Source organism: Manis pentadactyla, chromosome 2 (assembly GCF_030020395.1).
Source record: "Manis pentadactyla isolate mManPen7 chromosome 2, mManPen7.hap1, whole genome shotgun sequence".
Classification (NCBI taxonomy): Eukaryota; Metazoa; Chordata; class Mammalia; order Pholidota; family Manidae; genus Manis; species Manis pentadactyla.
The window spans coordinates 136,342,863-136,355,573 of NC_080020.1; the positions used below are offsets into that span (position 1 = coordinate 136,342,863).

At 44.2% G+C, this 12,711-nt stretch overlaps 1 protein-coding gene across 3 annotated transcripts in view; it reads right to left on the bottom strand.

Annotated features, from left to right (window-relative positions):
* ADCY2 (adenylate cyclase 2) overlaps positions 1-12,711 on the bottom strand; it is a 415,414-nt gene that overhangs the window by 258,064 nt on the left and 144,639 nt on the right. For all 3 annotated transcript variants that reach the window (XR_005027034.2, XM_036896715.2, XM_036896714.2), the window contains exon 3: positions 8,275-8,436. Coding sequence is in view for 2 of the 3 variants with exons in the window: in XM_036896715.2 (XP_036752610.2) it covers positions 8,275-8,436 (162 nt within the window). In the remaining variant the exon portion in view is untranslated. The remainder of the gene's footprint in view (positions 1-8,274; positions 8,437-12,711) is intronic.

Sequence of the window (12,711 nt, forward strand, 5' to 3'; positions counted from 1 at the left end):
TTCAGTTGCCTTACTCAACTACACCCATTTCTCAGGAATCCATGTTGCTTGCCCTGTGAATGATAGTTGTTTAAACAAGGGTGGGATTCCCATGTTTTTTCATTTTTTAAATTCTTTTGGTTTTGATTTATTTTCCTCTACATTATCATAAATATCTCCCAAGGACATATCTGCACACATTGTGCACTAAGCTCTGGGGCAAAAGAGAGAACCCCACAGACTCTCTGGCCTTAGAGGTATGGGGGGAGGTCTGCAGCAGTCCATGGGGACACAGGGGTGGGACTGCAGTCCAGCTGTGGTGCTGGTATCTGAGTGGGCTGGAGAGCAGCCCCCAGAAGTTAGGTCCGAGCACCTTGGAATATGACCTTGTTGGGATAAGGGTTTTTGCAGATGTAGTCAAGTGACAGATGCTGCTCTGAGATTATCCTGGACTCAGATGGGCTCTAAAGACAATGAGCAGGGTCTGTAAGAGACACAAGGTAGAGAAGAGGCAGAGACACAAAGTCAGGAAGACAGTGTGAAGATGGGAGCAGACTGGAGCTCTGAAGTCCCAAGGGCTGCTGGCAGCAACAGGAAGTGGGGAGAAAGGCCCAAAGGCATTCCCACCCAGAGCCGCCAGGGGGGACCTCTGCCAACACCTGGTTTTCATCAGTGATGGAATAAATTTCATAATGTGGAAACTGCTGCTGTTTTAAGCACCTGAGTTTGTGGTGATTTATTGCAGCAGGCCTAGGAAACCCACAGTGCCTCGAGGGTCAGGTAGGCATGATGCAGAGATGGAGCCCTGTGGGCGCCTGTCCCTATGACCACAGCACTGAGACACACAATGGTGGGATCTGTCCTATCAAGCACCATGCAGCTGCTCCAGGTGTGGGGAGCGTGCCATCTCCGAGGCTAGCTGGGACAGAGGTGCGGGTTTCCTCAGGGAGCAAGACACTCCAGAGAAAGGACGCCAGAGGAGGCCAAGCTGGACCACTGGCAAGTGGCTCTGATCATATCTCCTTTGGCATTTCTCCCTCTCACTTTTGACGGTATCCAAAACTAGGCTTTCTATTCACCTACAGGAGCTCAGATCCTCAGTCACTGGCAAAACTTCCAAACTCCACTCCTTAGTGGAGTGTGGGCTTCCGGAAACTCACCAGGATGAAGCTCACTGCCTTGAGTCTGTGTAGGGTGCACTGCAGGATGGTCAACCAGACCAGACCTGGGTCTTAAGGGTCTTACACATGTACAATCCATCTCTTGCCTTACTCAACCCCATAGCACATTTGGACTTGACTATTAACATATTCCCCAAAGTGTTCTTACTTTCCATTTTTCTTAGAGTTTGTAGAAGTCATTTAAGCTTAGCAAAATGCAATCCTGTTGCTGCAGCTATTCACTGAGGGCTAAAGATCTGCCCTGCTTGGAAACAGGGTCTTGGCACGTGCCAGCTGGCTGAATCAGCACCAAGGCCAGCAATGGCCCAGGGAAGCTGAGGCTGCTATTGCCATTTTACAGTTGAGAAAACTGAGTAAACTAAAGAATTAGTCTAAGTTCCTGTGATGCTGTCGTCTGGTTCTGCAGAAGCACATTCTGAAACAGAGTTCAGTTTTTATGAAGTGTGCCCTTTGGGCTAATACCTGTGGGGAGGGAATGAACTGGACCAGGCAGAGGAGAAGGTGAGCTGCAGCGTAGGCCTGACAACCACAGAAACTCCAGAGCTGAAATGGCCCATGAGCACTGCTGTGCTTTGATCCAAGTGGATAGAATTTATGGCCCTATCGTAGTCAGTCATGGATTGGGCCCCCTTTGGAAAGGCATGACCTTGGGCTGGAAGCTCTATGCAGCCTCAAAGGGTCCAAGGACTGAGAGTCAGATATCAACAACACCCACAGAAGCTCGGACAACCTGTCTTTCTTCGAGGGGGTCCACCTCCGTGTGCACCACACAAAGCTATAAAGTGGGAGACCCAGAATCCGAACCCAGACTTCATCTGCAGCCAGAGTTCTTGCTCTGTTCACCACCCCATGCTCTCTGTCAGGACAAGACATTCATGAGCTGCTGAGGATACCAACACTGATGAGCCCAGATTCTGGCCAGCAAGACCTTACATCTCCTAGGGGGGAAAAATGGATGCACATTATTCTCCTAGAAGGCATGCTGTGATTATGGCTGCAAAAATGGCTAGAAAACACTTTCCCTCCCTTGCTCCCAGCCTGCCCAGTCTGTTGTACTCCGCAAACAGTGAAAACGTTTTAGGTCTGTTACCAAGCAGTTACATGAACACCTGATGTTTCACAGTGCTAACTCTGCACTTGGCCCACCCAGTTAAGTCCTTTTCACTTACCCCATTTAATCATCTCTGTGCCCAAGAAGAAGCTATTATTATGATGTCCACTCTACAGATAACTGGGCACGTCCCAGCCACGTCTCTCCTTGGAATGTCCCCAGTAATGATGTACATATCCTTTCTCCACTGTACCAAATCACTGGGTTTCTCTTTATTCTTTAAAGTGATCCCTTAGAACCAGAGCAAAATTCTTGCTAAAGTCAAGCTGCAGATACATCATTCTCACAAGTCTATGCGACTTAGCGGATTGATCATTCATTGTGCAAGTATGTGGAAGGACTCCTATATGACTCCCTACAGTGAGGCTTCTTTTCTCACATCTCCTGAGGGTTTTAAAGAAAAATTACTGATAGTCTAATAAACAATTAGAATCAGTATCTTTCACAAATTAGCGTCAGAAAAATTTGGCATGGACAGAAATAAAGGAACAAAGCATGGGTTAGTGGAAGTAAAAGGAAAACTACCTGTCAAGGTATCAAGCAGCAAAACACACCCTTCAGCCAATATTTAATTAATGTGTAATAAGAGGTTGTATTTGACATGAATTCATAGCTTTAAACAAATGGAGAGCACAGAGCTCAGCTGACAGAAACAAGAAGAAGATGGCCAGCTGATGGTGACCTACTGGCATTTTTCATTCTTCAAGAAATCCTTCTTTCTCATGCACCTTTGATCATGGTTGGATAGGGCTTCCCTTTACCTCTGCTCCTTCTAGCTCCTGCCCCAAACAGCCTCACAAATGTTGGAAAATAAACCTAGGTCCCATTCCACCATTACAGTAAAATAGTTAATTACTAACAAGAAAGTCCTCTGTCTGAAACATTCTTGTAGTTTCATTCTAGAAATTGCCAGAGCACTTTAAAAGTGATCTGATATCCTGCAGGAAAGAGCTCACTTTTGTTGTCCTTCATTTGCCCTACCATACTCCCTCTGGGGGATGATGGTGCCACGTTCCTGCCATTTTGAGGAGAAGTGGGTATTTCTGTAAGGGAGGAGTATGGAGAGCAGGAATGTGAAGTGCATTTAGATTGGCCTCAGGATTTAGTCACATTAGGCACTTTCCTATTTTTACCCCTTCTCCATACCTACCCCCTCTCCTTCTAAAGTACAATGTCTTTTAAGCCAATAAAGGACAGCTTGCTAAAATAGGACATGGATCATAATCAATAGCTGGATGTTACACAAAACGAACAGTGGTATACTCTCCTGCTTTTTTTTCCCTTGTGGAAAATATTAATATCCTGTAAATCTCTAAAGACAAAACAGAAGGAACAGAGATCCAAATTCCTAGCGATTAGTCTCTCCCACAGCCAGAAACTGGGCAGCTGGTAACCTGTTGTTTTTCCTTTGAGCTTCTCAGATTAGATCCTAAATGCAATTTAATTCTAGACCCCAATACACAGTTCCCGAATTATGCTGCGAAAGAACTAATTACATAATGGATCAGGTTTGCTACTGATGATACTTTTGCCATAGATGACAGGCTATATTTAATTTTAGGTCCTAACTAAAATTGTTCAAATTGCATCCAAACTTATATACATTAAATTATCTACTGCATAAGGGAATTCTGTAAAATATCTGTGAAATATGAGTAATCCTATTAGAAAATCATTAAGCACCCCCTTAGCTCATGTTCTTTAATAACTAGGGATTCTCACACAACTGGGATGCTTAAGTAAATCTATATTCAAATTCCACCTCTCTCTCTCATGGGGAAAATTAAAAGATATATGAAATGAAAAGTCAGGATGTGGTGTGAATACTAAGGATATAAAAATGTAAGAAAAGTTTCAAATACAAACTTATACCTACCCTCCTGCTCCTAGAGGGGACTTGGGAAGCTGAATCCCCCAAGGTGACAGAGCTGGGCTGAGTTTGAGGAGCGTCTACATGGGGTGGGGGGGAAACACAACACAGCCCCAGCTTGGGGAGGGGGATGACCACGGGTGAAGGAGAACTGGGCCAGGTGAGAAGGCACTTCTGTGGGTAGAGGGTGACCATGGACACGGGACACTGGTTACATACAGGGATTGATCAAATAAGCAATATACAAAGGATTATGGGAGCTAAATTTTTTTCACTATTGGCCAAGGGAGCCACAATACAAAGGAAGAAAACTGGAGTGGGTTGGAAATATAAATGAGTGTGAAGCCATGGTGTTTAACATATAAGTAGACATAAAAATAAATGTAGATATAAGTGTGTGGGGGCCTTGCCTTGGAGTAACGACAACCCAGCATGACTGCAAAAAAGACCTGAAGCCCAGATCTTGCTTCTAAACACCATTATTCCTTCCCTACAGAGCCGGGGCCCCTTGGGGAAATGGCTGATTTTAGGGCCCGGGCAGGGAAAGCTCACGAGGAGCCTGAAGCATCTTGTGCAAGAAAGCGGGGATGCCTCAGAGGAGGACAGGGACATATCAGACGGGACAGTGGCCAGATGGAAGGGGTGCCTCTGGACAACTCTGACACCACAGGGGCATCAACACGGACAGTTGTGCTAAACCTACTGGATGTAACAGGAAAACACAAGACCAAGCAGATATAAGTAAGTACATGAAGCTGGGCATTGGCCTGGCTTTAAGGTACATATTAAAATATGTATTAATTGCAAAGAGGAAAAGAGTAATTAGAGCATGGGAAAGCCTGGCTGGAGCACCACCATCCTAGTGGCCAATAGAACAAGACCCTGAAGGAACATGGTGAGTGCGTGTCATCCTCTGTGATTCCTGGCAGAGGTGCGTGGCCTGAATCCGTTCATGAGGGAATATCAGGCAAACTCAAATGGAAGGACATTGGACAAAGTAACTGGCCTGCAATCTTCAAAGTGCTAAGATCATGAAAGTAAAAGGAAGATGAGGGAAGCATTCCAGACTAAAAGAGACCAAATAGATGTGAGGACGCATTGTGATGTAGGCACCTGGTCTGGGTCTTTGCCACAAAGGACATTACTGGGAAAGCTGAAGGAACCTGAAAGGCATTAATGGAGCAGTGTGGATTTCCCGATTTCAACAGTTACACTATGGTGATGCAGGAGAATGGCATTGTAGGAAATACACACTAAAATATTTGGGGGCCATGGGACATCAAATAAGCAACCTATCTTTAAATGGTTGAGGAAAAATATCACCTGAACTGGATTAGCTTCTGAAATCTGTGACTGTTTCAAAATAAAAGTAGAAATCCATATATATTAGGGATTATATTTTATGTTTAAATGTGTTAGGAAATGTCATCTATAATTCTCAAGTTATTAACTAAATTTCCTCATGTAGGTGATACATCATAACCTGATAATGAATTCTACTTCAAGACCAAAGCCTGGAAAAATGACTTTCCTGAGAAAAATGAACCCTGTTACTCAACATGGAAGGGGACTATGTTTTTCTATTAATTCAATATTTTGGTGAACAGGTAAGTGTTACATGCTATCAATGGATGGCCAATGTTCAAAAAAGAAAATGAAACAAAAAGTTCTTAACGTGGGTCCATGCAAAACAAAATGTACTCTTGATGGTTTACAAGGCTGAGTGGTGTTGACCATTTTGATGGGTAATGTGTTTCTTTAGAGTGAAAACAATATCCTTTAAGTTGTTTTGCTTTAAATGATTACACTGCAGTAATATAACCACTTAATCTGTATCATCCTAATTTATATACACCTTTCATAAAAATAATTCCATAAAATATTTTTCTCACATTGCAAACCAGTGCTATTTTTAGGTTATATTTCCAGCAGGGGTCAAAGGTTTGATGTCTACCTGTGGCCCTTCCATTGTAAATCTGTTGGCATACTCTACCTTCCCTACCTTTCCCAGCTCTTGAAATCACTGTGAAATTATTTCTAAAGGGATGGAAAACTGACCTTGTATTCTTCTGTCCCTTTCAATTTTATCCTTACATGAAATGCTATGGAGTGAAGAATTCTATTTTCTGCTCTTCCAGGATTATCTGATCTCTGGCTGTCCACTGATAAGTAATTTTCTTTGTTGGTTTTGGAAACTGAGTGATTAAAAATTGAAGATTACATTCTTACCCAACCTTTTTTCTAACCAATGCAGGAAAATATAAGTACTTTTAAAAAAAACCTCAATATAGCATTTGGTGACCTAGAATATGCCAAGTTCTTTGCAAAGCACCTTTTCATTTTTTTTAACTCCATTTGATTCTCACAAGCAGGTATCATAATCCTCATTTCCCAGATATGTTTTCTATTGCATCTGCCCCAGCAGACACTATTTATTCATGAAGAGGCAGAAAAAATAGGTACAAAATGTTCAAGGGATGTATTCCAGGGTAACTGAAAACTAAGAAGGGGTTGCGATCTGTGCAGCGAATCTGGATCTCCTGTTACCTGTGTGATGAGGACTTCACTGCAGAGATTTTCATAATGTAAACAGGCAGGTGATGCACTCATTCCCACTACAAAACATACCTGCCAGGACCTGCATGGGGCCACCTAAGGTCGAGCTTACTGGCCCCACTATGGGAAGGGCAGAAGAGTGGAATTTGTGAGAGAAAGGAGAAATGTTCCACAAAGATCCTCAAAGGAGGCTCTGAAATGCAGAAAAAGGAAGCAAAAGCTGGGCCAGAGCTCCTGCAAAAAGAAACTTTCCTCCCGCCTCGTCTCAGGCACAGCTGGATTGTTTCTTCTTTCAGTGAAACGTCCACTTCATTCTTTTCTTTGGCAATTTCTGCCCAGCCTCCATCTGCATCTCAGGTGGTGCAGGTCACTGGGATGTCTACCCCACTTGGTCACAGAGAATGCGTGGAAGGAGGACACAGCTCTCCTCCACTTCCTGGGAGTGCACGCTTCCTAGTAATATCTAAACAAGTGTGCGCAAAACGAGCCCACTGTACAAAATCAGGGGCCACTGCCTTTCCCGTCACTCATTGCTCACAATGGACGTTCCACAAATGCAGGCCTTTTGGGCTGCTCTTAATGAACACCATGACATGAGCTCTAGGAGAGGAATATCGAGAAAAGGATCCCTAGAAAGCTTTCCAACTAAGGGAGATTAGTACAGACCCAAGGGTAAGCCTCTAGCAACATCACAAGTTTCCAAATGAAACACTCCATCAAGTGAATGACAAACAGGTTTTTCAGCGCCTGCAGCACACACGTGACCATATCTAAATTCCCCTTTTCAATGACAGTGCTCTTTTCTCAGCTCTACTGGGTTTTATATGAATGCATATTTACATTCGATTCCAATAGAACAAACACACACACACACACACACACACACACACACACACACACACACACACAAACACAAGCTTTTTAAAGGTCAAAAAGATATTGTTAGGAATAATACTAAACCACTGCCCTTCATGTTCGGATGTACACAACAGGAAATCAAATCACCTTTTAAATACTTTTAACTAATTAAATAGAGTGGCATCTTTGAAATGTCATTTATTAGTAAAGCTAAATGTGCTGTTGTAGCATTTTAAAGGGCTTTTGTTTTTACCATCTATAGGGCCCTCCTCAGGACTAAGAAATGGGGAAATCTTTGTCCTCAGTAAAGATGGGGGTTTTGGAGAACAAGCTAGAGAGAGGTGGTGGAATTATGAATTTAATTGTAAAAGTTATTCCACTCTAAAAATAAGAGCACTAAGTTATAATGTATAATAAGAACAGCTTAGCTTTTAACCATCAAAATCATGCTACCATTCAGCAACCAGCAAAATGGAATCGCTCTTTCCAGTGTTCACTGCTGCAAATTCCAAAGTGACTTGATGCCACCGATGGAGGTGGGGCATGGTTGGCCACCCATCAGCGATAATCGGTCAACATCAGAAACCAGAAATTGAGAGACTGCGAGTCACACCCTGAGTAAGCACTGTGCCTCTGGCACTCCCCTGAGTAAGCACTGGCACCTCTGGCACTCCCCAGCAGGATGGGGAGGTTACCTGGTGGCGGCAAAGTGCACCCACCTGCCAGACAAGGTGCTCCTTGATCCCCGGGGTTGCAGACAGGCAGACGCTCAGCACGATGGTGTGGGAGGAGGAGGTGAGGACACTGGCGATGATGGCGTCCCGCATGTTGAAGGGCAGCATGGTGTACACCACGAAGATGATGAAGAGGAAGAAGGACACCTGCAGGAGGAGGAGAAGAACAGCAGGAGTCAGGGAAGCCCCATCCGCAGGGGCCTCCTCTCTCCTTCCTATTAAAGGCTGCAGAGAACACCAGAAACTGCACCCGTTTAAGAAGTAATATGACAAAACAAGACAGCAAGTTCAAACAAATCACTGGACTACAATAAAGAACTGACTCTTGGGATAGAGAAAAATAGTTCCTTTTCTAAATGTAGGCATTTTCAGTTTTGATATCCCAACCATTACAGACATTAGGTTAATCTGAGCACTTCGTGGGTATGCATGCAAAGTGAGTCCCAACTTCTCAGGGTTGGTTTCTGTGCTTCAGAATGCACATCTGGATTCCTCATCTGTCACATGGTTTCAGGAGATCCAGGGAGGGCAGATGGGTTGTCTGGAGAAGTCAGTGGAAGTAGATGCAAAGAGCACGGCCACATAATGAACAAAATAAAACAGCTAGAGATGGTTCAGCTGTTCTGATAGCAATTTGGCAGTTTCTCAAAAAGGGAAACAGAGAATGACCACATGACTCAGCAATCCCATCCCTAAGTATGTACATAAATACTCTAAAGAATTGAAAACAGACACTCAAATACATGTACACACATGTTCACAACAGTACTCTATACATGACAGCCCAAGATGACACCCCCACAGATGTCCCCTAGCGAATGAATGGATAGAGTCTATGGCCTCTCGGCACAGTGGAATACTATTCAGCCATAAAAAGGAATGAGGTACTGACTCAGGATACAATGCGGATAAACCTCAAACACATTATGCTAAGAGAATGAAGTTTGGGCAAAACCACCATATTGTACGATTGCAATCATACACAATATCTATAATAAGGGGCTCTATAGAGACCGGAAGCAGACTGGTGACTGCCAGGGGCTGGGAGGGGGCACTGGGAAGAGACTGCTTAACAGATACAGTTTCCCCTGGGTGATGAAACCGTTTGGGAACTAGGTAAACATGGTGGCTGAGCAACAGTGTAATTGTACTAAATGCCACAGAATATTTCCTTTTAAAATGGCTAATTTATGTTATATGAATGTCACCTCTATAAAAAAAAATTAATACAAAAGCTTAGAGGAAGATATGGTTTAGAAAAGAATGGTTTAGTGAAATAAAACAGGCCATTTCATTACAAAAGCAGAAGAGACAGAAGAACTTCAAAAGGGACAAAGAGGTGACAAACTGAGTGGGCAAAGGAGCAGTCAGGGAAACCGGGAAGGTGGCACGCGGTGAGCTTGCACACAGCCCTTCCCTCACAACAATGGGGACGGTAGGGAAGCGCCTGCCAGCCCACAGTGGCCTGGCCACTTGAGGCACCTGAATCCCAGCCCTGGAAGGACGGGAGAACCACCCAGCTCTCCCGCCCAGTCAGGACACACTTCAGGAGGCTGAAGGGCTCTGCTCCGGAGGAGAGTGGGCTCCTCCCTCTTGCCTGCACTTGGCACCGCTATCACCATCAGAAGGTGACTGTCACCGCTTCACTGTGCACACTGCTGCCATATAAGCTGTATCTGTATAGCCATCACAGGCGGAAGAGCATGGGGACGATTACGGGGGGCGCAACCTAAAATCAGACTTGCTTGCCAAATGTGCACACACCCTTCCCCCTCCTCCAAGGCATTCTTCCCAAAGGGCTAGTCCCTGGCTGGGGCTGATGCTTCCCTGAGGATGCAGCCACGCCCCGCAGGTGCAGGGTGGAGGCAGAAGCCCGTATCTCAGGGACTTGACAGTCACACGTCAGCCACCACTTTACAGTTCGTGCATCCTGAGAGAAGGGGCACCTGGCCCCGCTCCAGCGAGACACTGGGGTGCACCCTGAATCACCTGTCTAAGGTCCTGCAAGTTCAGCCGTCCCAGCAGGAGAGCGAAGGAGGAACCCAGTGAAAGCAGGAACGGCTGTCCAGGCCTCCTCCCGGGGCCTGTGGTCCGCGTGGACCACGTGCTTCACGCCAGCTCCTCCCACTGCCGTCTCCCCCAGGCACCTTCAGGCCAAAACACAGGAGCAAAAGGATCGCCATGGCTCAGTAAATATATTTTCTTTTACCTCTTTAAAAAGACTGTTTAGATACTTTTCAGTAAAGTATTATTATTTAACATTCTGGCCTTTCTACTCATAGATGGAATGGAGAAAAATGGCCTTAGGCGGTCTGTGTACCCAAACACCAGGTGCAGATGGGAAGAAACCAGGCACGTCTCAGAGGGACTTTTTTGAGCCAGGAACCAATCTACATGGGCTGACGGGGCAGCAACTCCTTTCATCTTCCCAAGGTGAGAGTTCCAGAAAGAATCAGTTCCTGAAGCCAAAAATCAGATTTCAAGACCAACAAGAACACAGGAGCAGCCAGTGAGAGCCCGGGGTGCGGCCCTTCCCAGGTCTCCACACAGAAGCCCATTCAGTCATCGTGACAGCAGTAAGGGGGCTGTTAGCTGCACTCTGATTTCCAGAAGGGGCATCACTGACCCAGAGAAATGGGAGACTTGCCCAATATCTCCCCAAATCAGTGTTGGAACCCAAAGATGAATCCAAGGGTCTAACTCATCCACCCTGTTTCTTGACAAACAGTTCACAGACTTCCCTGCATTAGTAGATAAAAATCTCATTCACTAGGAAGAGACTGAAGCTTTAAGGTGATGGTGTAACAGAAACACAAGGCACACCAACTGTTTCTGCAAGCAGAAAGTGGAATGACTTCAGCCACAATACCCAGCTGGGAAGGGAGCCACACAGCATCCAACACCCTGCCTCAGAGACGGAATTCCTTCAGGCAATGGGATGATTTTTGATAACCATTTCAAAATTACTGATATCTCAAAGATACATTCATTTCTTTAATCTCTACACATTTAACTTTTAGTTGTGTTTACAGCATAGTTTCTGATAAATAATATCCTACAATAATAAACATCCAGCAAAATTACAAGTTATAGAAAATAGTTATACTACATGTTTGCAAATTAGGGGCCAAAACAGACATCTTGCTTTTGATATTTCAAACAATAGTAGGGATTCTATTAATCAGGGTTTCTCGACCTCAGCACTAATGACACTGGGGTCAAAGAGTTCTCTGGGGTGGGCACTGATCCCTGCCTTGTGTGCTTGGCAGCATCCCTGGTTTTCGCCAAGTGGATGACAGTGGCATTCCTCCCGGCAAAGCTGGGACAATTGAAAATGTCTCCAGACACTGCCAAATGTCTCCCAGGGGATAATACCACTTGGGTTGGGAACCACTCAACTATTGGAAAAATTTCTTCTGGGAATGAGAATGAGATGAACAGTCATTGTGTGGTCATGGCTTATTGAGAAAAATTAAATTTGCTCTGGAATCCTTAATAACCATCAAATTTATAGGAAACATTTTTGGTTAAGATATTACTATTGCTACACATAGAGTTTATGTAAAACGTTTACATCCTACAAGAGGTTTAAATGAATATTTTCCAGTATCAGAATTGACTATCAATTATAAGAAAGAACCTCTCTTACAACTATATATTTTTCTTCTAATACAAAATCCTTTAGCATTTCTTTGAAATTTTTATAACTTTTAAATGGCTTAATTTGGGGCAGCTTTAAAACTCTAACATTACTTCAATTATAGATACTTCCGCAAAGATTGTGAGCTTTGAAATGGAAGCCTGTAGAAGAGTTATTTACAATAACCAAATGGAGAATAGACCTTCAGTTTTCCGAATACAGTTGCTCCTGTTAAGTCGTCATTTTTAGAAGACTAAATAAAATTTTATAGGTCAATTAAGCACATTATACTAAATCAAATTTTGAAATGTGGTGGTGGCATTTGGGGATCTCAGCTGGGTAGGATTCCTCAGGCTGAACCGAGAGGGAGAAAATCAAGGGTGGTGTGGAGTCCCATTGGGGGAATGTTCCTCATTTCTTATTAATCCCAGAAGACTCAACTTTTTTTTAGCCTTACTTCCAAAGCAACTTCAAATAGTGCCATATGTAAAACCAAAATGGATTTGGCACATCCAAAGAATGTGTGGGTTAAAAGCTCCAAAAAGTCCAATGTAGGCATGTGGGTTTCCATGTAACCATGGGGACATTTCCGTGACTGAGATTCCCACTGGGTGTATCTCTGGCCAGAGGCTGAAGAGAGAAACTACTGCTTTGACTTTGGAGACCCTGCCTGGAAACCCGGCTGGCCCACTCTCTGGAGCGGCACACTCATGTCCGTGAGACCATGTCATGTGTTTCTCGTGACTCTATCCCATCAATGGCCTCTTGCAACACATGAGTAT